Source organism: Macadamia integrifolia, unplaced genomic scaffold, assembly GCF_013358625.1.
Source record: "Macadamia integrifolia cultivar HAES 741 unplaced genomic scaffold, SCU_Mint_v3 scaffold115, whole genome shotgun sequence".
Lineage (NCBI taxonomy): Eukaryota > Viridiplantae > Streptophyta > Magnoliopsida > Proteales > Proteaceae > Macadamia > Macadamia integrifolia.
This window is the reverse complement of record NW_024868103.1, coordinates 500411-528403: the sequence shown is the minus strand read 5'-3', so window position 1 is coordinate 528403 and position 27993 is coordinate 500411. Positions and strand designations below refer to the sequence as shown.

Genomic DNA, 27993 nt, shown 5'->3' with positions numbered 1-27993 from the left:
CTATTTAAAAAGCCCCAACAAGATTTCTCTCTCTCTCCAACAAACTTGCTTCACTTTTTTTGAACCGATTTGTCTTCCTGTTCAGAATCGTTCACCAGATATTATCGATATAGAACGCCGGGATCTCTTCCGGGACATGGCTGAGATCGGAATTTCAGTGGTTTCACGGAAGGTAAGCATCTCGAACTCCCGGAGTAGTTGCAGGTTTGTTTCGTTTTTCTGATTCGTTTTGGGGCTCGAGGTTCTATTTTGTACGAGTTTTCTCAGATCTGCTTTAGGCTTTTGGATATTTAGAACAAGTTTCGTAGCTGCGGATGGTGGTCGGTGGGAGGCTTGGTTAGGGTTTCTAGCGCAGCTGCTTTTTGTTGGATTTGAAGTGCGGCTTTGTCGATTCCGGGAGGAAATCCTTGAATTTGGGGGCTTTGGCTGTTGGATGAAATGAAAGGAGACCTCGTACGTGGTGATCGGCGTGGGAAGCTGGAGAAGGATAGAGTGCCTTCGGGAAGATTGATCATCAAGAAGAAAGGGGATGAGGCGGGTACTGATGTTTCTTCTGTGAAGCAGAAGGCATTGTATTCGAAAAAAGAGAATAAGAGAAAGCGGTTGATAGATACTGATGATTCTGAATCTGACAAGGACTTGTTAGTTTCTCCTCGTAGAAAGGTTGTCTGTGGAACCACTCGAGCTAGTAATGGTTCTGCTGCTCCTAAAAACAGTAGTGTAGAATATTCTAAGAGCAAGGGAGATTTTGAAAGTGGTAGGAAGAAAAGTAGGTCAGAACAAATCAAACGTAGAGATGATGCCAAAAGTGTTATGAACAGATTTGCTGAAGATGAAATTGAAAACAAGAGAAGTAGGCTGGATGTTTTTGAATACACTGATGATCCCATAGTTGACACAAAAAAGCTTAGGAAGCCACCTTTTGATGGTGATGCAATTGGGACCGGTGGGCACAGCATTTTGAGTGTGAAAATTCGGGAGCCTAGCGGTGGGCGGAAAGAACTTGGGAACGAAGGTAGCAGAAGCACTGTGGCTGAGAAGAGGAAAAAAACTGTTTTTGACAGGGATGGCAGCTTGTTAATTGAACAAGATAGAGGAACCAATCGTTTGGATAAGAAGAACAAGTTTGAGGGAAAAAGAGATGGAACATTTCATTCTGCTGGCATGCTGAGAGAAGAGTTGGGGGATTCTGGTGATGAAACTATCAGGCTGCCTGGGAAAAATGGTGTGCTGAAGGTGGTGATCAAGAATAAGAAGAAGGTACTTGGATCTGGAAAACCTTATAGTCACCAGGAAACGGAAGAAAATGGAAAGGATTCTGAGTCTGGAGACACTTCCATTTGGAACACACCACTCTATCCTCTCTATTTGAAAAACAAATCCCGTGATGAATCTGGTTCTTTGGTAAAGAACCAGCTGAATCTGCAGAAATCCTCACCAGCTAAAAGTAAGAAAGAATGTGATTGGAAAATGGAGGGCAGTGATACAACATCAAAGTTGGATTCGAAGGAGATGGATCTCTGTAGTTCCAAGAAAGTGGTAAAAAGCAAAGCAAAGAAGAATCTAAAAGATGAAGTCCCCCCGCCAACTCAAAGGGAGGGAAGAGAAAAGCATTCTACCACAGAGAAGCAGTTACTACGAAATCACATTCGGGACATGCTTGTCGGTGCTGGTTGGACAATCGATTGTAGGCCTAGGAGGAACAGAAACTACTTTGATTCAGTGTACATCAGTCCTTCGGGAACAGGTTATTGGTCAATTGTAAATGCATATGTAGCGCTTAAAAAGGAATATGAAGAGAAAAACTCTGGCAGCGAGTCTTGTAGGACCAATTTTCCATTTACTCCGATACCGGAGGAAGTGCTTGGTAAGCTAACAAGGCAGACACGTAGAAAGATTCAGAAGGAAATGAAAAAGAAGCTCAAAAACAAGAAAGGGAGTAAGAGTGCTGAAGAAGCCAAACAAAAAAAATATGCCAAAAATAAGCACATTATGAAGAGCACTGGGAGAAGGAAAGATGGAGGAACAATGAGTTCACCAATCAAGCAGTCTAGTAAGTCGCTGAAAAGGAGAATAAAATCTACTCAATATTCTAAAGAAGTGGATGGTGCAGAAACTCTGCCTCATGAAGAGAGCAATTCGAGTGTTATCTCACACAAGGGCATTCATATGGGAAAGAAAAATAAAAAGCCAAGTCGTTGTGCTTTGTTGGTTCGCGGATCCAATACTGGTGTGGATCCAGATGGTGATGATTTCGTTCCATACTCCGGCAAAAGAACTGTGCTTTCCTGGCTTATAGATTCTGGAACTGTTCCTTTGAGTGGGAAAGTGCAGTACAAGAACAGGAGGCGCACACGAGTGATGCTGGAAGGTTGGATTACCCGGGATGGCATTCACTGTGGTTGCTGTAGCAAAATCCTCACTGTTTCAAAGTTTGAGATTCATGCAGGAAGCAAACTGCGGCAACCGTTCCAAAACATTTTTGTAGAGACTGGGATTTCCCTCTTTCAGTGCCAAGTTGATGCGTGGAATAGACAGGAGGATTCTGAATGCCGTGGATTCCATTTCGTAGATTTTGATGGTGATGATCCTAATGATGATACCTGTGGCATTTGTGGAGATGGTGGGGATCTGATCTGCTGTGATGGTTGTCCTTCAACTTTCCATCAAAGCTGCTTGGGTATACAGGTTTGTATAAATTGTTACATTCCTGATGCCTTGATAGGTTGTAGCTGTAGCAATTTTCCTGTTACTCTCCTTTTTGGTGTGTATTACTAGAGTTTTGAAGCATAAAAGGAAAAAAGGGTAAGGGATTGCTGTGTTTGAGGTTTTATTTGTTATTTAGTTTATTAGCGGGGGTTATCACTGTGCTCATACGCACGGGCTTGAGAGGGCAGTATAAATATTAACTCAGATGAAATGTATCTCAAAAAGCAGCTGGTTTAGGCTAAATAAGTCTTCTTACTATTTTTGGTATTATCCCTGTTCTTGTTATATGTTAGTCGGGTAAATCCTTTGATTCCCAAAGAAAACAATGTGAACTTAAATTCTTTTTGAACCATAAAAAGCAATGATATATTTTTGTAGTTTGCTTGTGGAATTACTAATGAAATTTCCATTTTTATTTCATTTAGTTGATGTCATGTTCATTTTCTTGTTTCTTGCAGATGCTTCCTGTAGGTGATTGGCATTGTCCAAATTGTTCATGCAGATTCTGTGGGGTAGTTGGTGGTAGTACTGCTCAGAAGGATCCTGTAACTGCATCTGCAATACCCAAATGTGGTCTTTGTGAGAAAAGATGTATAATTTTTTTATATCTTGTTATTCTGAATTTTTTCTTTCATTTTTCATTTGTTTGTTTTTTGGTTCTTTTTTTATTTTATTTAAGTGAAAGTTGAAATCATGTTAATAAAAATTTTTGCTTTTGCAGATCACCAGTTGTGTGTTGGGGAAACAGATGTTGTACCTGTTGATTCCAGTAATCCACGCTCTAACTTTTGTGGCCTCGAGTGCAAACAGGTATTAGTTTGAATTCCAGGTTTTTTCGTTTGAATGTATTTTAGCTACTTCAGTGGGCTCTAGCATTGAATGCTTGTGCCTGGCTTTGATTAGCAATGTAGCACTGAGTGATGTAGGAGGCGAGGTTGAAAAGGATCAACGCCAGCTAACCTACTGAAATCCAGAATCACAGTGACTGAAATAACAGAATGTATGGACAGGATATGAATGAGTTAATAACTCAAAACCAGACCAATGGATGGGGCTGATATTATAGTCAAAGGAGGGTCCTGCTGTGCTGAGTTATTGCTGAGAAATCCAGGTTCATCCAATGGGTGATGAGGAGAAATAAACTGAAACTGAAATTAGAAAGTAAACGAGATTTATTATAACCTACAATCCAGCAACCTGATGGTCTTCAGATCTGGATCGAAGGAAACAGATTAGGGAGGAATAACAAACATATCAAAACCTCAAGTTGATGGAAGGTTAGATTTTCTGGCATTAAAGGCTAAAGGTCAAAAGATGTTTCTGTCGGAAAACCCTATCTCATGCACTGAACAGGCTGGATAAATGTCAGAACAGATTAGTGGATTGAAGGGCAATAACAATCAGTTAGATGACAATAAATGAGCACTGTTGTTACCTAGATGTGAGCCAGGATAGTGAAGGGATATGCTGGTTATTGCTGGGCTGATATGAATGAAATAAAAGAAAAGAAAATAGAGGAGAAAAAGGATAAGTAGGTATCTCACCTACTGTAGAGGTCTCCCACCTCTCTCTACCAGGGCATCCCACACAAGCTGTCTTTCATAGCAGACTGTCTCACACAGTCACATGCTGAAAACCAAATTCTTTTCATCCATCAAATTGCTGGGAGCTGTAACAGCAGCCACTCTTCTTCTTTGTTAATAGCAATCAAAATCCCCCTCTAGAGTGGGGAGGAAATCTCTTACCAGAACACAATGTATTGAAAATAGAAACTAAACCTAGATTGTAATATAATTCCTATTTATACAATCTGGTAGAGATTTCCTCTCTCTACCAGGCATCCCACACAAGCTGTCTCTCATAGCATACTGTCTCACACAGTCACATGGCTGAAAACCAATTTCTTTTCTTCCATCAAATTGTTGGGAGCTGTAACAGCCCCTCTCCTTTATTTATAGCAATCAAAATCCCCCTCTAGAATGGGGAGGAAATCTCTTACAAGAATACAATGTATTGAAAATAGAAACTAACCTAGATTGTAATATAATTCCTAGTTACACCAAAATGGTAATTTTTTTTTTCTTTTTTGCTAAACACACCATAATAGTAACTGAAAAATAAACAAAATCTTGTAACTGAAATCTAATAAATACCTAATAACTGAAATAAAAACTAAATAAAGTCCAGACATTGTAACAATAGAAACTGTTAAAATGATAACTAAATATGATATCAAAATCTCTTCATAATCTTCTCCATACCTGCAGAGTTGACAGCTCCATATCTTAAGGAAGATACTCCATGCAAGAATGGCTCTAAGGACCAAATAATGGACTGAAAACCTGGCCCATTAAGTGGACCAAAGACTGGATGATTGAACTGGCTTGATGGACTGAAAGAATTGGCTTTTTTTTTTTTCTTTCCTCCTTCGATCTACATCACTGAGGTTCTTATATCACTACAAGGAATCAAATTGCAACTCCAATTCTGATTTTCATCATTGCTGAAACTGAAATAGTTCGATGATTCACCAAATCATTATAAATTCTTTACAAGGCTCGAAATTGGTTGAAACCGAAATATTTCGAGTTCCGACCAAAGTTCATTGACACCCTACATATTTCGGCTGGAAAATTGAAATAGAAACTAATAAACCCAAACAAAATCTCCTACGTATCTAGCCAACTTCCTAAGAACAAAAGAAATAAAATCTCCCATAAACAATCTCCTATGTAGCCTACCAACCCTTGCCAGACCAGAAAACTGGTTTGGCTTGGTTGCGTCTTGGCTTAGGCCTCCAAAGAGGGTTGGTCTGGTCCAGCCAAGCCAAGGCAACGGCATCATCTTGCCTCCTCTGAAAAGAACCCGATAGAGTTTCTCAACCAAGTTCGGATGGGGTCCAAGAATGCCCCTCTGAATCAACTTGCCTGAGGAGAATTGTACCGATTGTCCAGTTGAGTTTGAAAGGTGGAAGATCCTTCGTTGGAAGAAATTTCATCTCAAGTCACCATGTTGAAAGGAATATGTATTCTCATAACCACAATGCTTGGCTTTCTTGCTGTCAAGGTGCCTTAAGGTTTTTGGTTGGACCCCCCAACAAATGCTTTATTTGGTTTATTTTATTATTTTTTTATCATTAAAAAAAAATTTCTACTTTATTAATTAGTAGATCGAGCCATTTTAACATGTAAAAAACTAAAAGCATTGTAATATGTTTATTACTACATTGTACAAACAAATGCATTTGGGAAAAAAATGGGGTTTGTTTGATCTTCTTTCTTAATGCAAGATATGGGAGGAGAGTCCAATATTTTAGGGAAAAAATGATGTTTTTGGGGCCAAATATGTGTTTCCCAGTTGAAACCATCGAAACCGACCGAAACTGGTTGAAACCAATTACCTTTTAGTTTTAGACTCTGGTTTCATCTCGATGCACACCGAAAACACAAATTTTTAGCTGAAGTATGTGGCCAAGATTTAGAACCATGCTTCTTGTTCACCCATGGGTGTCCCAGAAAATTGTGACAAGCTTTCAGAGGAAGAACACATCTCATTGCACCTGATCAATCATTCCCCAATGGAATACATGAGCAAATATCTATCGTTAATCTTGAGATTATTGTTGTTCACCTATGCAACCTTGTAGGATTTGGATGAGGCTCCATCTTCAGAGTCAACTAGTGAAAAGCATCTCCAGCTATGATGTTGGTGCACCTACCAGGGTCCAAAGATTAAAGTATCGGTATCGGTCGTCGTATCGGTGGGTCAAAATTAAGATACGTATCGGAGGGTATCGTATCGTATCGGAGATACACTAAGATACGCTAAAGATACACACATAAATGGATAGAAAACATTTTTTTAAACACTTTTGCATAAAGAATTTGTTAAAAAAAGCTATTGATAACATGTATTATGCATAAACACTAAATTGAGGGTATCGTACTAAGAATTCAAGGTCTGTAGTTGTCCCATAAATGTAAAATCCTTGTTTCCAACCTTGATTTCCACTTTAGTTAGGAAAAATATGACTGATAACAACTTTGGAACAAAAACCCTTAAAAAAATTTTTTTTTTTTCTGAAAAATTACCCATATTGGCCATTATATGACCGTAGCACCGATACGTATCGATACTCATCGATACATATCGATACTCATCGATACGTGTTGATATATACCGACACGTACTGATCGATACATACCGATACGTACCGATCGAAACATACCGATACTCACCGATACGTACCAATACATACCGAAATGTACATTTTACCTCAATTTTATATTTTTTATAGAGTCGTATCGAGGCATGTCGTATCGTATCGATGTATATTAGTGGTGTATTGATGCATATCGATATGTATTGTAGGATATATATCGATACGAAATGATTTAAAAAATTCAGTGTATCGTATCGGTGTGTATCGTATCGATCGACTAAATTTAAGATACGTATCGGAGAGTATCGTATCGGTATCGGAGATACTTAAAACCATGCCAGGGTCAACCACCATATTACACAAGTTATCAGTGCATCGCACCTTGGTCTGAAAGATACTATTACAACGTCAGTTGTCCTCTTCGGGAACCTATTGTGTAGTCAAGAGAGGATGGATAACATTGCACTGCTAACACTTGCCATCACTTTCATTGTCCCTGCCATCAACCTCACTAGACTTGTGCTCACACTCAGCCTTTAGATTTACTGCCTCTGTCTTCCGTTTCTCTTTGGTGCAAATGGTATGAAATGATTATTGTCAATGTAAGCTATGAACCAGTTAGGAGACTGAGCAGACCAATGGCCGTACCCTTTGCACATGAAGCATCAAATAGCTTCTTTTAGAAATATCGAGTTCTTGTTATACCCATGCAAGGCAGGGAGTAAGTTTGTCTGAACTGTGTTGAGGTAGGGAATATGGACGAATTGGTCATGTTGGTGCTATGGAAGAACCACGAGCTTCCAGTTTATTAACCGAAACCGATTGCTCTTGAGAAGAAGACTGTTTTGGGCTGGAGCTACCTCTAGAATGTGTCAGGAAAAGTCCTCCGAGTGTAAGGCCTCTTCAAGCTTTCCTCAACCGGATATGTTACCTGTACAACATCCTCTATTATAGGAAGATGACTAAATGCGAGTGCAACTAAGGGCTGCAAACCATTGCGAGTTGTGCCACAAATACTTCGTCCCACTCAAAATCAGCACGAGTGATGAAATAATCAAACTCTTTAACTATCAGATTTTCTTATTTCAACTTTCAACTGTGCAATCCTGAGGTTAAGAATCTTTTTTCATGGTTTCATGCATTTCAACCGAAGTAGTAACCTAAGGTCTCAGGTTCGAATCTGTTGCTATTGCTTCACCCACCAGACTCGGTTGTGCCTTTCAACTTAGCCTTGGCAAATAAGACCTTTCTGGCCTTAGTCAAACCCTACTGTCTGAAAAATGTCTCCAACCTGCTAATATAATCAAGGTATTGTTCTGGGTTATCCTCATAAAAATCAAGGACATCTAATTTTGCTGCTATTTCAGCTCCATAATCATCATATCGACCAACTAAATATGGTGGTAGTGTATGAGGTGGTGGTGGTGCAATATGAGATGGTTCCTGTGGAATAAAATTGGAAGAATCACCAAATTGCATGGGACTCTCTCATTTATTTGAAGCCACCAATCGATCAATAGAAGCTTGCATAGGTTCCATCATTGTCTGAATTGAATTGACAGTGGTATTGAGATTCAATTTTTGCGTTAATTTCACCCTTATAGGAGTTGAGCTATTGAAGAACCTCACTATTGGCTACCATGGTGGAGATAAGCAAGAGATCACTTAAAGGGTAAGGGCAGAACAATATGGAAATTTATGATAATGGTTGCAGAATTGTAAATATGTAGAAGTTTAATTAGAAACCCACAATATATCATGTGTGGGCAGGAGGGGCAAACTTGGAAGCTAAGCAAATATGGGACAAAAAAGAATAAAGGAGAAGGGTAGGGGCAATTTAAGAATAAGAGAAGAAATAATTAAAGGAAAGGGACAAAAGAGGAGTCATGGGGGTGGGGTTTTACCGACAAGGGAGAGTCTCCTACTCGGATATGAAACCAGCAGAGAAATGGTAGAAATCGACTTTGATTTGTAGATGGCAATTGAGGAGTTCGACTTTGACTCTTTGAGTGGGGCTTCTTCCTCCGACGATGCGAAAAGCAGTAGTGGGATTCCAGGCACTCAGGTGGAAGGGAGGAGCTTGACTCGATGTTGGAACCAAGGTACATCTCCTTTGAAACTCTTCTCCTTTTTGTTTCTTGCTCTCTCTTCTCCTCTCTGCTATTTCTTTGTTCCTTTAGGTTGCTGCTGATGGAACCATAGGAAGGGTTGAAGGGTCGATTAATTTTTTTGTCGAAAAAAATTGCGCAAAGGGGGTTGTTTTGTGGGGAATTGAAGGGAGGGATGGAAGTGTGTAAGGGAGTCAGGTTGGGCTCAGTTGAAGGTAGTGGGTAGGGAAAAGAAAGGGACCGAGTTTGTTTCCCCTTTTTTTGTTCTTAGCTCTTGGCAGAGCTAAGCAAGCAAGAGAATTGGAAGGGGGAGAGAGAAAGTGATGGGGAAAGATGGGATCCTTTAGCTTTGATCAAGGTTCGAGGTCTCGATTTTGACCATGGTTTCACCCAGGCCAAAACCCGAGATTTGGTGAGATCTCGGGGAAACCGTGTATTTTTTGATAGGACAACTTGGAAAACTTGAGGATGGGTTTTGGTGGCAGCCCATGAAACTTGTCTTTTAACCTATTTTAGGCCTTCTAAACACATTGAGAACCTTAGATTTTTAAAAATCAAATCCAAAATGATACTTAGACTTCAAACCCTAGGTTGGTAGTCTATAGAGTAGATCTACCTTAGGCTATTCCACACGATATCTAGTAGCTTTTAGAACACATAATTCAAGTAAAAGTGGAAAACAACTTAAATAAGCATAAGGAATTAAAAGACAAAAATGTCAATTTTCAATCTCCAAGTGATGTAGTTGATGATCTTTATTGTAGAGGTGAGAGGTGGCAAGAAGAAGCACCAAACACAAAGTCTTGTGGGGGGTTTTTCTTCACAATAGAGAAAGAAAGAAGAAATCTTGTGAGAAAGGCAAGAAATCTCATCGAAATAGGCTTTACAACATCATGTGACTTGGTCAAGTCAAGTTGGAACTGAGAAATGAACCGAAATCTGGCGAGACATTGAGATTCCGAGTGAGATTTCCATTTTCCAGTATCACCTATGGTCTTGGCTCGCCAAAGCAAAAAAAAAGAGATTTTGGCAAGATCTTGCCAAAGCCTTGATCTATGACTCTAATGCCAAATTGGTGGAGGGCCAGTTATGAGAGGGGAAAGTCTGGGAAGAAATCAGAGTGGCAGGGGGGAAAGGGGAAGCACACCTTCACACACTCACGTAGAGCTAAAAAGCCTAATTCAAATTCGCATTCAATTTAAGGGAAAAATCAAAATAACGGAAACTAAATAAAGTAGAAACTAAATAGGCCTAAGCAAAATGTCCTACATATCTACCCAACTTCCTAAAATAAAAAGAATAAAATAAAACTAACAAGAAATAAAATCTCCCATAAATAATCTCCTATGTAGCCTACCAACCTTGCCAAACCAGAAAACCGGTTTGGCTTAGTTATGTCTCGGCTTATGCCTCCAAAGAGGGTCGGTCTGGTCCTGCCAAGACAAGGCAACTACATTAGATTCCCAGTCTAGGCTGTGAGTGAGGGGTTTGCTGGAGTTTGAAGGCAGTGGATTTTAGGATTTAAATTGGGCAAGGTGACACTATTGGTGGCCGAAGATCCATGTTAGAAGTGATTTCAAATAACTGTTGAAAATTGGGGAGTAAATAAAGAAATTGGTCACTGGCTCTTAGGTAATAATAAATAATTTCTATAACATATCTATTAAAAGAGTTTTAGTTACGTGTAATTGCTTTAAATACTGAATTATTTATCTTTCTGAATTTTATTGAATCAATTATAAGGTTCAGACTTCTCTTTCTCTAAGGCCTTCAGTTCTGGGTAAACAATTTATGCACTGTTTCTTTATGGGTGAGTATGCATTTAAATGGTCATTAAGTCCTGTACATAGCCATTATATATGCTAATAATTTCTTAAACACATTTTTTCTCTCTATTTTTGTCTCAGTTGATGCAAGCTGATTAAAGTCTCTGTAATTTGTCATCCATCAAGTGCATCTAGAAATTGAATATTGCTGTAGGAGTCATTGATTTCCAGCTTCCTAGTGGTTATTATCCATAGACTGGTTTAGAGTTTATTGACCATATGAATGTTTTTCTACGGTAGCATCTAAACCTAAGGCATGCTATAGTTGATGATTTTGATGACAACATTTGAAGGCTGCAATAATTCTCTGATTCGTTGCATCTTTCAAATTTTCTTTGGCCAAGGAGAACTGGACGTGCACATTTTCAAAGTCCTCATGTCAATGACATGGTTGGAATTTTGTTATTTAGGTGCATTGCTTGTTTTTTGTTACTGTTAGATCTTATTATTTTGAAATTGTGGGAAAAAAATACTGATCTTTTAATATTTGATATGTATTCCCACATATTTATACATATTAGATGCAAAAGTATACCTGGAAGATCTTTCCTTCTTATAACCAATAATTTGCGGATACTACTTAAAATGATTTTAGTTAGAATTAGGATTAGAATGTGTAAGAATTATTGGTAATGGTTCTTCCAGATATTTTTATATTTGAGGGTTTATTTGTTTTAAAGCTATTGGTTATAGGAAGCATATTAAGGACTTGCTATAATGCCTCAAATTGTTCTAGTTCTCTGTCTTGTGTTGTCTGGTATTTCTTTTACCCTGTTTCCCTTTTTTAATTTGGTATCTGCTCATTGAAGTTCACACATATGAGTATTAATGCTTTGTTTTGTTTGTTTGTTCTTTTTTGGGTTGGGGTGGGGTGCTCCAGCTTTTCGAGCAATTACAGAAGCTTCTCGGAGTTAAACATGAGCTTGAAGATGGGTTTTCGTGGACTCTCATTCAGCGCTCTGACTTGGACTCAGATATGTCTCCCCGTGTGCTGCCTCAAAGGGCTGAATGCAATTCTAAACTTGCTGTTGCACTGGCTGTTATGGATGAGTGTTTTCTTCCCATTGTTGACCGGAGGAGTGGGATCAATTTGATTCACAATGTTCTGTACAGTTGTGGGTAAGGATATATGAATATATAAACTTTAGGAAGAGTAAGTTTTGGTTGACGTTGCACTGTTGAGCTTGTTAGCTTTACAAGCTTTGTGAAATCAATCTAGACTATTGGTTGGTTAGTTTATTTTTGCTCATTGCTAGGGTGATTATGTCCTTCACTAGGGCTTCACCATCTAAGGAACACAATAGTGGCTGGAGAATGAAGCAGGAAGAGCACTGTTGCAAACCTGATTTTCTCTGTGCTTGCATGGGTTCTTACACCTGTGTTATGGCTTGTTATTTAGCCATTAGAATCTTTGAGCTGGCTATACTTGCTATTATCTGCGTCTGCATTTGAATACTCTTCTTTTCCATTGCAGATCAAACTTTAATCGTCTAAGCTATAGTAGCTTCTACACTATTGTTCTGGAGAGGGGTGATGAAATCATCTCTGCGGCATCAATCAGGTAATCTTCCCCTTAAGGTTGTGACAATTGGCTCACTAGCAGTTCTGGTCTCCTCCATCTTTGAAGGTTTAGAGAACCACAAAATATCAATTCTTATTGTGGTTACGATCTTTTCCTACTAATATAAATCAATGTTTGAGACCCAGTTTGGCCAGTTTCAGTAGCCTCAACACTTGCTGACCCAGTCAATGAGGTGCCTTAATGGGCAAGATGTTCCATAATGAACAGTAGTCTTTTTTGTTTTTAAATTATTAGTTTAGCATCTCCGAGTAACATAGTAATAGGGTTAAGAACTAGTCGGTGAACATCCAACACACAATAGTCTTTCTTCCCTTTATATTATTATAAAGCTGATACAACATAACAAACAGGTACATATAGTTACACGATTGTAGATGGATGGATTTGGGATTATTTTGTAATTTTATTTTATTAGGGAAGTAAACATATGCAGGAGACTTGGTGGTTATTTAGTTTTCCAGTTTGGTTCGGTTACTATAGTCAGTTATGTAGGAGAATTGGAGTCATTGCTTATTTATATTGTTACCGTTGAACAGAAGTAGTAGATTTGAAGATTGGAATATTGAATTTGAAGTTGAGTTTTACCTCATGGGCATGTGTGGGCATGCTGTTTTTGTCCACCTGTCTCTCTCTTTCCCTGGTTCAACCTTGGGCCTCCTAGGTACAATTTCTTCCTTGCATCTGTTTGTTCCTCCTATCCTCGTAACTTGTTTATTTCCCTAAATCTGCAACTTGCGGTTGTTACAGCCACAGAAGTGTGTTCAAATTCTCTCACTTCTCATCTGTTCTCTCTCATAATTTGGGGCTTGAGTTGCTACCTTGGGGCAATTTGAAACTCAGGAGTCCAGACCCAAAAGATACCTGATGTAGATCAAAGCTTGAAGATGAAGAGAAAAAACAAGAGCCAGAAAACACTGTTCACGTGAACAGCAACAAGTTAGAAAACACTGTTCACATAAACAGTACTTTGTTTCAAAATCGTCTATTTTTTAGTTTCCTATTTAGTTAACTTTAGTTGGTTTATATTTTCTTAGTGAGCTAGTTAGTTTCCTATTTTGTCAGTCAAAAGAAGTTTCTATTTTGTAACTTAACTTAGTTTCCTTTTTATCATTAGTTATTAGTTTCTAATTTACTCTTACTTGGTTAGCAAGTTAGAAGTTAAATTAGAAGGTTTTATTTCCAGCATTAGTTTCCTTTTTTTTTTATTATGTCTTTGTGTCCAAGCAATGTAAGGCTATTTAAAGCCCATCAATTATAAGGGAAAGACAGATTTGAGTTAAAGAAAAAAAGATGGCTTATGTTGTTATGTTGTGGGATGCAGTTGGGTGAGATGCCTAAACTTGAGGGGTGAGATGCCTAAACTTGAGGGGTGAGATGCCTATTCCCTAATTCTTCTTCCACCCTTCTCAACCCTCCATCAAATTCTTTTTCCTTTCTTATTTTCCTTTTATTTGTTGGCTGTGAGAGAGTGTTGAGAGCTAGAACCAAGTCTATTGGAGGACATCTTCTCTATTCAGCCAGAATTTTAGATCCTGCTTGGGATTAGGATCACTTATGATTTTAGTTCTACATTAATACCTCTGCTGAGAGATCACTACGAATTTCGGAACTGGTCTGAACTTCTACTGCCAGACTTCACTTCAGGTCGATTTTTCTCACATTCTGTTTAATCATTGAGTCAGTAGTTGGTTGCTTTGGAAGGTCTAAGGGTGAACACCTTAACCCTAGAATCTCTAGTAGAAAGGTGGAGTGATGCAGGGGATCTTCTCTCCTTTTGGATTTGTGTTACTGAGGTTACTGTTCATGATTCTGAGAAAGGAGGAGAAGAAACTTTCTTTTCTCTTGCGAATGATGGCATAATTCTTTGTAATTATGGAAAGCCCTTATTTCTAAAGTTTACTTAGCTTTTATCCCATCATAACAATAATTCCAGAATCGTCCTCCCCTTAAATTTAGTTACTATTCTGCCCCTGCTCTAGATTATCTTCCCTAATTAAGTCTTGAACTTCTCTGAAGCCATTGTTCCTTATTTTGTCACTTGTGGGCCCATAATGACCTATACTCAGGGTTTTTGAACTTGAGATCACATCAATTATGATATCATACCTGAATTTCCTGCAGTTTCTAACCATGAAAGGACCCTCTAACATCACCAACCCTGAACTCTACAAGTTTGGTAGAAATTACGTGAAAACTAGCAAAGAAGTGAAGCAAAATATGACAAGTTCATAAAAGAAACTCGAAGCACTCTCTCTGTGATTCTTGCTTTTATGAAGTGAACCGAAAAGCAAAATGAAGCTAGACCATCTACACTAGTTCCTCAACTTAGTACTATATAGATTGGGGATGTGCCTCCAAGATTGCAGCCCGTAGTCCATACTATTTATTCCCCAAGATGACAATTCTTAGACATGGGTTACGGGATTTACTCCGAGAAATGACCCAAAGTTTCCTTGACTGGCTGACCGAAGTTGAAATGATTTTCACCTACAAATATTTTACAGAAGATAAGAAGTGTGAGCTGATCCCCACCAAGTTTATTGGGTATGTTTGCTTATGGTGGGATGACCTGCTACAGTCTAGGTTTATGATTATCAAACACTGTTTTTCTGTTATTGGTCATAGTTGCCTTATCTTAATTATCAAAATGTGTAGGAGCTGTGGCACGTGTAGGACCTGTATACATGGTTTTAGTTGCTGTTATGTTCCTGCGGTTTTCCCCAGTTTGAAACCCATATCTCCTCACAGACTCATTGAGGATGTTAATAGTCTTTTTGCACGCATGGCTTTCTCTAAACAATCTTAAAGATTATGGACATCTATGATGTCAATTGCTTTATTGATATTAGGCTTCAGTCCCAATAAAAATCAGGATAGTAGTTGTATATCATCTTCTTCAGTGCTGGTATGAGCAGATAGAAAATCAAACTTATTCATATACTCAGCTACTGAAGAAGTCCCTTGACAAAGAGAATTTAGGGCCTGTTTGAGTTTGTATCTAGAAACGGTTTTTTCCATTTTTCTGTGCTCAAAAATGGAAAACACGCCAAAAACTATTTGATTTTTCTATTTCGTTTCACTTGTTTTTGGAAACTGAAATAGAAATTTGTCTAGTTCTGTGTCTGGAAACAGGATTGGAGAAACAAGTTCGACTTGTTTTTCTGTTTCTAGAAACAAGTGGGAGCAATAAAAATTGTGAAAAACCCGATACTTCACTCGACCTACCCAAACCCCCAACCATTGTTGAAACTTCTTGCTATCCAAATGCGGCGATTCCAAACTGGTTGTGCGAAGCTCACAGTTTCAGATTACCTTCATCCTTCTGAAGCTGATCTTTTTGAAGCATACTTGCAACTTCAACGTTATGCCTTCACTCGTGAGTTGCATTCCTATAACGTCGTGCACTCACTCATGTCTTGAACTCGACTACACTTTTGAAAACGTTTCAGGAAACTGAAAAATCAAACACCTTAATTCTTTTCTCATTATAATGGGTGCTTGGCCACGACTCTCAAGCTTCCTTTCATATGTCCACTATTCACATGCTGCACCAATCACAAATTTTTTTTTTTTTTTGGTGAATAATAAATTCATTTCCAAGGAAGAAGTGGGGAGGGAATGTATAGCCCTGAGGGGGGGAAAGAAAGAAACAAAGAACAAATATACAACATACAAGGGAAGGGCAACAAGCCCATTAGGCGGTGGGGGGAGGGGGATGAAGGAGGTTGGAAGATCCCAGGAGGCAACAATGAGAGTCACGAACAACTCGAGAGGGAAGTGAGTGGAGCTTGACTCTAACATCAAAGGAGATGGCATTCCAAATCATACTGAAAGAGCAGGAGTTGGAGGTCCATCTTCTGAGATTCCTTTCCATCCATATGTGAGTGTTTGCAACACAAAAGGCAAGCTTATCAGTAGCATTGTAGATAGAACTACCGGCATAGGTCATGTCAACCCAAATCCACTCCCTACTAGGGGAAAGAAATCTTCGTTTACTAGGCCAACAAAGATTGAGAACTTTCCTCCAAGCTCTAGATGGAGGAGGCAAAAGGGAAACTGAAGAAGAGATGCTCAGGAGTTCCAATTCCGTTTCAGCAAAGACAGCTGGCTGGAGGGACATTTATGTGGCGGTGAATGAGGAAGGATAGGGTGGACTGACAGTTGGAGAGGGGCCTCCAAGTGGTGAAGCTCTGTTGAGGGATATGACCTTTAAACCAGAAAATCTTATGCGAAGGGACATTTATGTGCACCAATCAATTTTGCTCGAGCCAATTTCATCTTCCTTGCTTCGAAGAGCTCGAACCAATCAAAATAATCATCTAAGCTTGCCAACAAGTCATAGAATACCTATGGGTCATGCCTCTAACTATACTCCTTCACTTCTAGTTTGACCTTCTTTGTCATTGAAGCGTCTTTGAGGTGTACCACCTTTAAAATATACATTGCATATGATCCCACAGTTGAATATTATTATTTGTAGACTAAATAATTGAGTTGGATGTCTGGCTTCCCTCTCAGGAGGTGCAAAATTGTCTTGGATAGGAGAAATGATTCTATGCTCTACTACAGTAAATTGGTTAGCCATACCTGTTAGCAATACTTCTTTGTTCAGTATTTACCTGTTGTAACATCTCATAGATTCTGTCATAGATATCAGGAGCATAGTTGTCATGGCGTCAAATTGATCAAAGGCGGTGGAGGGGTGGCTAATCGATTTGGCGATGAATCGCCTGTTTTGGCGTTGCCATGGCGGTCAAATCGCCCGTGTGTCATTTTTTATTTTTTTCTATTTTCTAAAATTATTTAATATGCTACTTTTTTATTTTTCCTATTTTTTAAAGTTATTTAGCATGCTACAAGCCTGGAATTTATACCCTATAACATATAAAACAAACATTAAGTAACATCAAATCATCAAAAAAATCAACATAGCCATATCATGTCATCAAAAATCAACATAAATTATTGACTTATACAGTTATACATCAATTCATCACTCATCAAGTCATAAAAAATCAACATGTACATCACACAAAAGTAAAAATTAAAAGGCTAACCTGTGACTGAAGCTTGAAAGCAATGATTGGAAGTGAGTGAGCAACTTGAACAAAGTAAAAAGTATATATGTCAATATATTATATATGAATGAGAGATATATATTTGGAAACCTAAGAATAGAATCAATAGATCAAATGATAAGATAAGTGGCTAACCTGTTAAGCTATTAATGACTTACTGAAGCAATAAAGCTTGATAGCAAATGAACTCAACATATTAAAAAAAAAACCCTTAACTAATCATCCAAGTTCAAGTTTAAAGTTTAAACAATACATAAAATCCAAACACTCAAACAGTCAAACACAAATAACTTAATCATCATAATCATCCAACAAATCAGCAGATGGCAGATTCCTTTGTTGTCCACTAGAAGCATTTGCATTTTCACCAAAGTTATCTATGACATTCAAGTCATCATTCACATCATCCTCTTCTTCCAATTCTTCTTTCCCATCTGATTCTGATGACTCCCCAACAGCCCTCCCTCTACCACGGCGTGTGTAGCACAAATTTCCTCTAGAGGTTGATGATTGAGCTCTCCTGGTTCGATTGGGCCCCTCCATTGTTGCCCCCATTGCTCTACCAGCAACGTCCCATGTGAGATCAACATCGGGATGGACTACATCATCCACTTGCTCGTTAATCATCCACTCACTACTCCAATCCAGTTCATCAAGCACAAGTGGATCATAATTTCTGTTGAGGAGACGCCTTTGTTGAAACCTTTCTTCTAGGCGGCGATTGTATTGAACATAGACTAGATCATTCAAACGTTGATGTTCTAGCCTATTCCTCTTCTTGGTATGAATCTGAATTCATAAACAATAGAGAACAACAAACAAATTTATTGTTCCACAAATAAAAAGTCTAAAATATGAAATAGATGTAATACCCAGCTACTTACAAACTCAAATGTGCTCCGGTTGCGCTCGCAACCAGAAGAGGAGCAACAAAGCCCTAGAATACGTCTTGCAATCTTTGAAAGCTCAAAAGCATGACCTCCAAATGAACCCCACCAAGTAACTATAAAAAATAAATATATATAAAAATAGCTAGATTGATATTTAATATATCACACAAGCAAAACAACTAAACATTAAACAATGAACTCTAACTTACTAGGACTCATGGTTGCCCGTGATCTAATTGCCATATCCGAGGCAAAACCACCTCGAGAATATCTATACAAAGTGGCTTGAGTATTTATCTTGTCTTGTAAAGCTGGTTCATGTATCATTCTTTCAATGACTTCATTAAATGCAAGCTGTAGAGAAGATATAATTTGGTAGCCACCATCATCACCTTCCTTATAAGAAAAAAATTTGCCAGGATTAAGAAATAGTGCTGCTCCATACAAAGGACGCCCCATCTGAATCTCCCAACGCCTATTAGCAATATCTAACACTTTCTTGTATTGCCTTTCTTTATTTCCAAAATTTTCTTTTATTTTCTTTTTTGCCTCATCCATGGCAAATTACACCTCAGGCATAGAAGGCCTCTCATCACCATCCACAATCCTCATGACAGTAAGAAGTGGCTTTGAAGCTCTAAGACAATTTTCCACACCATTCCAAAATGCTACCGCAAACACCGTCTCAACCACTTTCATCGCAGCTCCGGTCTTTGTCAAATTAGAACTAGTCCATTCTTCAGAAATAAACAAATGTCTCAAGTCATCTTTATGTTTTAACAAGCTTTGAAGTGTTAGAAATGCAGTTGCAAATCTAGTAGTTGCTATCCTCACAAGATCCCTTCCATTTGTTCTAGCCCTCATTGCATCAAGAATGCGTGTGTGCCTGTAGATGAAGTTGATTACTTTTTTTGTCTTACTTATCACAGTCCTATTAGAATTCAAGAATCCTATTTCCTCCAACATCAGGTCAATGCAATGCGCTGCACAAGGAGTCCAATACAACTTTGTCCTCTTCTGCATCAACATTGTACCGGCTAATTTATAAGCCGATGCATTATCTGACACAACTAGCACAACATAGTCCTCACCAATTTCTTGAACTTTGTTGTCAATCAATTCAAACAACTTCTCTGCAGTTTGAGATATACTAGATGCATCAACAAATTCCATAAAATAAGTCCCCTCTGGACAGTTAACGAGGAAATTAATTAAATGCCTTCCTCTTTTATCCGTCCACCCATCAGTCATTAGAGTGCACCCATACTGCTTCCAATACTCTTCATATTTATTCTTCATCTTTGCAGTTCTATCCTTTGTTGCCTTTAACAATGGCACTCTCACTTCATGATAACTTGGGGGCTTATATCCTGACCCGTACTGTGCAATAGATTCTACCATCACCTCAAACCTCCTTGACTTAAGAGCATTGAATGGAATACCACACTGATAAACCCAGTCAACAATGTGATTATCAACTCTCTTTTTTTCTTCCGTTGATCTAAACCGGTTCTCTATAGTGTCTGAGTACTACCTTTAAGATGCTTCTCAGCAACCACTTGCTCAGGAGTCCGTCTAACATGAGCATCCATGGGGCCCCTTGTGGCTGAATGACTACTTTCTTTTTCTTAGCAAATTTCCCAGAGCTAGGAATAAGTCTAGAGGTTGTAGAAGGAGTCCTACTAGACTGTCTTTGACCTTCAACTTCTATATCAACATCCACATCAACACCAGCACCAGCACCAGCACCAGCACCAGCATCAACATCAACATCAACATCAACATCATCATCGTCCAAAATGTCTTGCATCCTTTTCTTCTTATTGCGCATAAGAGTTGCATTCATCTCTGTAGCAATCGTTACAGTTGTCTTGGTACACTTAGCAACATCTCCATATCCACCTACCAAATGTTGCTTTAACCTTTTAATTCCACACTTGAGGTTTTTTCCACAAAGACTGCATTTAACAAGGTTCTTGTCTGAAAGGTCAGGCCAATACCCATACTTCCACCCAGGGTCATTTGATTTGGCCTTCCTGGTTGGGTCTTTGGATGGATCATATGCAGCCGTGCTTTTATTATCACCCCCACTACTACCAGGTTCACCATCAGTACCATCCATTATGAACTCCTATAATCCTATTATCCTACAAGTTACAAAATAGAGTAACAAAGTATGTTAAGTGTTAACCAATAACATTAACATGATAACATAAAAAAAAAACAATCAAACACTCACAAATCCAACTTAATCATTTCACTTAACACAACCAAGACCATTGTCAAGTTCTTATATTTTTTTTTCCAGCAATCTAAAATATATGATTTCCCACCTTCAGATCAAGCTCTAGATAGTAGATAACTAGATATACAACTAAAGAGGAAAACATATAAACATCGAAAAGGCTAAAAGTAAAACAACATAGAACAGAAAAATGACATGAATCCATCTAAACCCATATGATAATTTCTGCATTTCTTTCAACCCACCAAAAAACAAATAATAGAAGGTACTGAAACTAAAAAAATCAAAGAGAAACTCAAAGAACCAGAGGGCAGAGGTTGTAGAGAATAACCAACTGGAGCAGATAATAGAAGGCAAGCGGCATAAAAGAAAAGAACAAAGATCAAAGTTACTCGCAGGTGGGGCCCTTACCTGGTTGTTGCTCTTGCTGTCGAAGGAGAAGATGTCGTAGGCGATATCGTATTGTGGTTGTTGTCGTTCTTGCTGCCGGAGAAAGAGAAGAGAAGACGTCGCTGTTGGTTGCTGCCGGAGAAGGAGAAGAAGTTGCAGGCGGTGGCTGCTGGAGAACCAGTCTGGCTGTTGGTTGCTGCCGGAGAAGGAGAAGAAGAAGTTGTAGGCGGTGGCTGTCGGAGAACCAGTCCGGCTGTTGGTTGCTGCCGGAGAAGGAGAAGAAGAAGAGTTGCAGGCGGTGGCTGCCGGAGAAGGAGAAGAGAAGACGGTCTTGCTGCTGGAGAAGGAGAAGAAGAAGTTGCAACGGTGGTTGCCGGAGAAGGAGAAGAGAAGACGCCGAGGGTTTTGGTCTCTTCGAGAGTTCGAGCTTCAAGGGTTTTGGTCTCTTCAGCGAGTGTTTCAATTTTATGCTGCCATATTATAATAAACAGAATGTTAGTTTAAAAAAAAAAACCAATTAAAATATAATAAACAAAATATTGTTAGTAAAAAAAAAAACAAAGTCGACCGCCTAGGTAATAAATCGCGATATGGCGTCCCTGGCATCGCCATGGCGTCACCTAGCTTTCCATGGCCACCGCCAATTGTGAGAACCACAAATCGTTGGACTGCCATGCCCACTTTTTACCACCGAGACGCCAAATCGCTGCCTAGGCGACGCCTTGACAACTATGATCAGGAGGCTGTTCTGGAGTTCTTGTACTAATGTCTGCAATGAGCTTTGATACCAGTTAGTTTGGTTCTGTTATATAAGATCAATACCAACAGAGCAGGAGTGCAAAACAGAGAGAAATCTCAGAATTTAGGAGAAAATTAACCAAGAAAAATCCAGAGGTCAGAAGGCTGGATACCCTTGGTGGAGTGGTCCTCTTAATGACTTGAATAAGTGCTGAAAAGATCAGCAAGTTCCAACGATCGAATTTTCTGAATCTGACAATTCCTTGTTGAAGTAGGAAACTTCATGTTTGACTAGTCAAATGATATTTTCGACGATCAGGTTTCAGATTTCACATCAACACTAACAAATTTGTAGTCACCACTGAAATCAATATCAAAAGAACTCTAAGGCATAGTTAATACCCACTATAAATAGCAAGTAAAGACTCCAACTTAGATTAGGAGTATAACATTCAACCATCGAAATCAAAACTTGATGACATGAAGGTTGTTTGGGTACTGGCTGAATAAGATTAGTGAAGACCAGAATGTAAATCAGACCTGTTGATGACCTATTACCAGAAATCCCATTGAGAGTAGGAAAAGTATATTGTGGTCTTAGTTCTAAATCGCGGGTCGAAACTGAAATTTAGGTCGATTTACAAAACCTGATCGAAACTAGGTATTTGGGGAAGTTTAGAATTATCGGACACTTTGGCCCAAATCTTTGAAATTTTTGCCCAAATTTCGACAAATTTCTAGTAACAGCACAAAATGAATTTGTTGAATCAAAGTAAACTATGGCCTGCTGCATTTGTTGGAATGGTGCCGAAAATGCAGATCACCTTTTGTTTGAGTGCCCCTTCTCCTCGGTCTGGAAAAGAGTCCTCTCCAGCTGCTGACTTGCTAGAAAAAGACCTCTACCCCCTTAGCAAGAGTGGATTTGGGTTGATATAACTTTTGCTGGCAACTCTTTTTGCTACATTTCGGGGAAGCTTGCCTTTGGCTCTGCCATCAGCCACATCTGGATGGAGCATAACCTTTGTAGATAGACTTTCAAGTTCCAACTCTAGATCCTTCTACTTGATTTTGAATGCCATCTTCGATGTTAGCTCTAAGCTGACCTTGTCCCCCATTTGTCATCGTCTCTGTAAGGGATACTTCAAGGAACATGCTTATTGTTGTATCTTGGGTTCTCCTTCCCCCAGCGATTAGGGGGTTTGCTGCTTTTGCTTTAGTTTTGGTGTGTTCCCCCCCCCCCCCCCCCCCGCGCGAAGATTGTATATTCACCACCCCCTTTTCTCCCTCTTTGGTAATAAATTTATTATCCACCCAAAAAAAAACATAATCTTGGGTTTAGTGCAGTAAATGGGCATCTGGAAGTGTTTTCTTGGCCCTTAAGGCACCCTAGGAAGAAAATTCTGCTGATGCCTTCCTAACCTTGGGCTTTCACAAGCATTGATTCTTTACAACTAGTTCATTGCAATTTGTAGGAATTGAAATGTGGTGGATTCAGTATGGGTATCACCACTACCATACCCAACCCACTTAGAATATGGTAAAACCATACTGCCCAATCTGCAATACATGTATTGGACTCCCAAATTTTACAAGGTAACCAGGTGGGTCGTTTTGGGTTATGTTAAGTCTGGTGGGTACCCTGAGTTATCCAAATACCACACCCAAGCATTATCTGATAAGGGTCATATCATACCCAATCCCAGAATGGGGCGGGTACCTGTTCTAATACACCCCTTTGCAATCCCTAATTGTAATTGTATGATTGATTAAGGGAAGGGTCAGGAAATGGTTGGGCAGAGTTTCTCTGAGCCATTATTGTGCCTAGATTTTTGGGAAGTTGAAAGTAGTGTTTTCTTGAAGCTGTCTGATGTTCATGGATGCTTGAAAACTGTGGAAACTCATTGGTATATTGAAGTTTGTCAGAATCTGGTTTGAGGCTATAGTTAAATGAAGAGATGTCCAGTTCTGTTCTTACCCATATTTGACCTCTCATGGTTTCAAAACTATGTTGGGACATCGGACTTGGTTTGTTTTGGTGGTTGAAACCTTTTGTTAATTGGTTACTGGCCTTTGGTACTTAGGCTTTGTACTTATGTATCAAAGTGACAGCATTATTTCTAAAATCAAGAGATGATTTATCTAAATAACGGACCTAGTCTGAAATTATACTTGTATGAACTGATTTTATACTTGCATGTATTGATTAAACAACAGAAATATTGTTCATGTGAAAAAGGACTAAATTCCTAAATAAAGGATTTCCTTTCTAACATAAACAGCTTAATTGAATTTTCATTACTTGGTGAACTTTTTAGCTTACAGGATTCATTTGTAGGAATCATGCTACTGCTCTGTCTCTGACCAAATTTTATGGTTATATAGGATCCATGGGACGCGGTTAGCAGAGATGCCCTTCATTGGGACTCGTCATATTTATAGGCGCCAAGGAATGTTCCGTCGGCTTCTAAATACAATTGAGTCGGTATGGTGTTTAGACTGTCCTATTTCTTTTTGTACATGTACATGCATTAGGAGTTAAAAATAAAATAATTAATTAGTACTTAAATTTTACTGAAACATTTTTTGCTATTAAATCTGTTTTGTGGTTCTATAAAAAAAAAAAAAAGGGAAAAATTTTGTTTTCTGGTTTTGGTTGTTTGGGATAGGACTTCTTATATGTTATCTTTGTTTCCTTTCCAGTAATTGTAGCAACTCGGAGGCAATTCACATTACAATTTCCTGTTATGAGATTAAAACAGTTTCTTGGTTTGGGAATACATTCTTGTATGTGTAACATTCTAGTAATTCTGGTAAAGTTTGGGTGTAGTTGTTGGTAAGTGAGTCACTGATCCTCAAAACCTAACTAAAACAGGACTAATTTGTAATTGACTAATATACATGAAATCACCCCAAATATTTTCTGGTTGTATTTTGGTACTGTTAGTTGCATACTCATACATAGGTGGTTGATACCTTTTTGATTTTCTGCACCCATGCATGATTTTTAGGTTTTACGAAAAGCTAATTGGATTTCAACCTTGTGTTATTCTCATTACGAATCTTGACTTTGCTATGGGGAATAACTTATGCTGAAACAATGTTTAGGTCCTCTGCTCTCTAAATGTGGAGAAGCTGATCATACCTGCTATCTCCGAACTTATGCATACATGGACTATAGTTTTTGGATTCAAACCTCTTGAGGAGTTTCACAAACAAGAAATGAGATCCATGAATATGCTAGTATTCCCTGGTGCAGATCTTTTGCAGAAGTTTCTGCTGAAAGATGAACTCTCTGAGGGGAATGTTAGTGCTGCTGAAGGTAATTCCTCGCTGTTCCAAAAACTATAGTTTTTGTAAGCTTTATATTGTTATTTTGAATTTGTCGCTCACAATCTTTTGGCATTTATCCAGTTGTGGAGCCTGTTGTAGTCCAAAGCAGTGGCAATGGGCCTGAGGCAGCAATGTTATACAATATTAGTTGTCCTGCTGAGCCTGATGTTGCTGCCTCTGATGAGGGTGTTGTCCAGGATGGTCAAGTAAAAATTGAAGAAGTTTCTGCAATTGGATCAGGTTTCCAGGATACTGGTGGTTCTTCACATGATACTTCTGATGTGATGCAAGGTCCATTAGATGGTCCTGCTGGTCCTAATGTCTGTGCTTCTGATGAGGATGTTGTCTGTGATGATCGAGTAAAAAAAGATGAAGTTGCTTCAGTTAGATCTGGTTTCGAGGATATTAGTGGCTTGTCGCATGATACTTCCGATTTGATGTGCAATCCTTCAGATGGTCCTGGCCAAGCTTTCAGGGAGAGAACCACATCATACAAGTCTCAAGAAGTTTCTATTGACTCCACATCTCTTCTTCATTCTTCTCCCACACAAGATGAACTTGTGAAGGAAAATAAACCTTTGTCGGATTCTGCTGTTGCATATGCTACTCAATCTAGTTCAGAGGGTGAGGAGGATTGTTTTCATGAAGTAAAGCTTGATGTTGCTGGTACTAAACCTGATATCTGTTCTCTAGACGAAATTTCTCTGCAGAAAACTACCAAGATAACCGAATAGCAGAATGTTGTTTCGACTTCTGATAATGTGAATACTGGAGAAAACATCCATGCATCTGGTTGTGGTACATTAGACGTCCCTGATGTGAAAACTGAAATCACTGCTTCTGATCCTCATTTGCATCCTTAAGTTTATGGTGTCACAGACCAATCTATTGATGCTAAATCTGAATTCCTGGATGCTGCTTGTGTGCATTGTTCACAAGTTCGCAGTGGAGATATTTTGTCATCTTTAAGAGGGTACCATTCAAATCTGTCCTCATGATGTTCAACCGCTTTATGCTATTTCTCAGTGTAGTTTTCAGGGTTCTGGTGAAAGTTTTATCAAGATTCCAAGTTGCAAAAGTTCTCAGAATTTTCTTTTGATGCAACTGTCGCTGCAATTGATACTCATGGAGTCAAAAGTGGAGTTTTTAAGGTTGAACTTTACCCTCAAGTGCTGGGCAAGGATCCCCTTTTTTGTTGATTCCAAGTGTTACAATGTACCATCATTGTAAAAGTTTTTACTCAAGTGGAGGAGAAAGTACAGTGGCTTCAGTTACATGTAGTCACCATGGTTCTTATGGAGCTTCTGTGCGTTATTCTCGTGCCTCTACTGTAGGACCTTATTCTCAGGCTCTTAGTCAAAGTAATGGATCTTGTAAATCGGAATCCGTGCATTCCCCTTAAAATACCCCTCCTTGGGCAGATACTTGTGCCACTTGTTTTGAGTTGTACCATCAGGATTCTAGTGAATGTAATGTGCATGAAGATGCTGCTGGTGAATGTAATTGCCATTGTCCTGACAGTTACTTTTGTGGAATGTCTGAAATTATCAATAAATCATTATGCTCAACTGAGTCTGGTTCTCAAGTTGCTCATGTGGATGCGATGTAGCGTAATTCTGAGTCCCTGTGTAACACCCTTCCCCTTAGTTCTGATGGAGGTAGTGCATATGATCTTCCTGAGATGATTATTGGATCTAACCATTCAACTAATTTTTTTCCCAAGCAAATGCTTGATGAGCATGTTGTAGTGTTTTTGGAGCTCTACCTTTAACTCCATTGCGAAGTTGTAAGTCTAGTTCTTTTGCAAATTCAGATGTTACGTTGAAATGAAGTTTGGATGTAGGCTCATATGTCAATGTCCAAAAGTTCATGTGAATTGTTAAATTTCTGTCATCTGTTTTAAATTTCAGAAATCAAAGGTCAAGGAGACAAGCAAGATCCTTTTGAGGTATGCATGATGATATTGCATGCCTTACCTCTTTATTATTATTATTTTTTATTGTTATCAATCATTCATTTTATTATCTATTGGACCTGGATTCATCTATAGACTTTTCAAGTTAGATTATACATGTTTCCAAGCTAGTCATAGATTCAGACTCCAGTGACTCGGCTACTTCATTGATGGGTCCTAATAAATTAGATATGTTGAATGGCGCTTGATTCCGTAGAAAGTTTGAGTATCTAATGTAGCTCTTGGATGGATAAGCGGGAGACAGTCAAATGATTAGAAACATGCCTCATGACCATAAGAATTATAGGTGGCATACGGGGGCATTTCCATGTGATTTATTCTTGAACTGTTTCCTATCTAGAATTTTCCTGACTTGGGCCATCCAGTCGTTAGATGAGTGTTTGATGGGTGATATCTATGATATGGAAAGACATTTCATCTAGGATCATGGACCTTAGGTCTCAAATAGTACTTTGTTTTAAGTAGTATAACAATCTATCTGCTGAATATATTGGAGATTTCTTATAGGAGCTAGGTTATTGGGATCTGTATACCCTAATTCTTCTGAAGCTTGCTGGTGTCAATACCGCTTTTGTCAGGAAATTTTTGAAAATTTTAAGTTATAGAGAAGGTAAAATCAGAAGAGAAATAGGAAATGAGGGGAAGAGAAGCGAGGGAAAATCTTAAATAACTCCAAAATAGCATCTATCTAGAGACTCGTGGAGAAATCTAGAGCCTACAGGTTGGACCTCCATATGGTCTTTAGTGACCTAGAAAAAGCCTATGATAGTCCCTAGAGAGTTAATTTGGTGATGTATTGGAGAAAAAAAGGGTGGCAAATAGATATTTGGATATAATTAAAGACATGTATGAGTGTGGTGACTAGTGTAAGAACCGTGGGAGGTTAAGGTAGGGAGTTTCCAATTACTATTGGGTTGCATCAAGGTTCAACTTTATGCCCTTATCTGTTTACGCTTATGT

General features: G+C 38.7%; 1 protein-coding gene across 1 annotated transcript; it reads left to right on the top strand.

Annotated features, from left to right (window-relative positions):
- Positions 1-14: 14 nt before the first annotated feature.
- Positions 15-26643, top strand: LOC122062946 (increased DNA methylation 1-like). The gene is made up of 8 exons (XM_042626609.1): positions 15-2688; positions 3168-3300; positions 3431-3519; positions 11686-11924; positions 12280-12366; positions 24111-24210; positions 24834-25047; positions 25140-26643. Exons 1-8 carry the CDS (start codon positions 439-441, stop codon positions 25790-25792), a joined length of 3765 nt encoding a protein of 1254 aa, XP_042482543.1. The 5' UTR covers positions 15-438; the 3' UTR covers positions 25793-26643.
- Positions 26644-27993: the final 1350 nt, after the last annotated feature.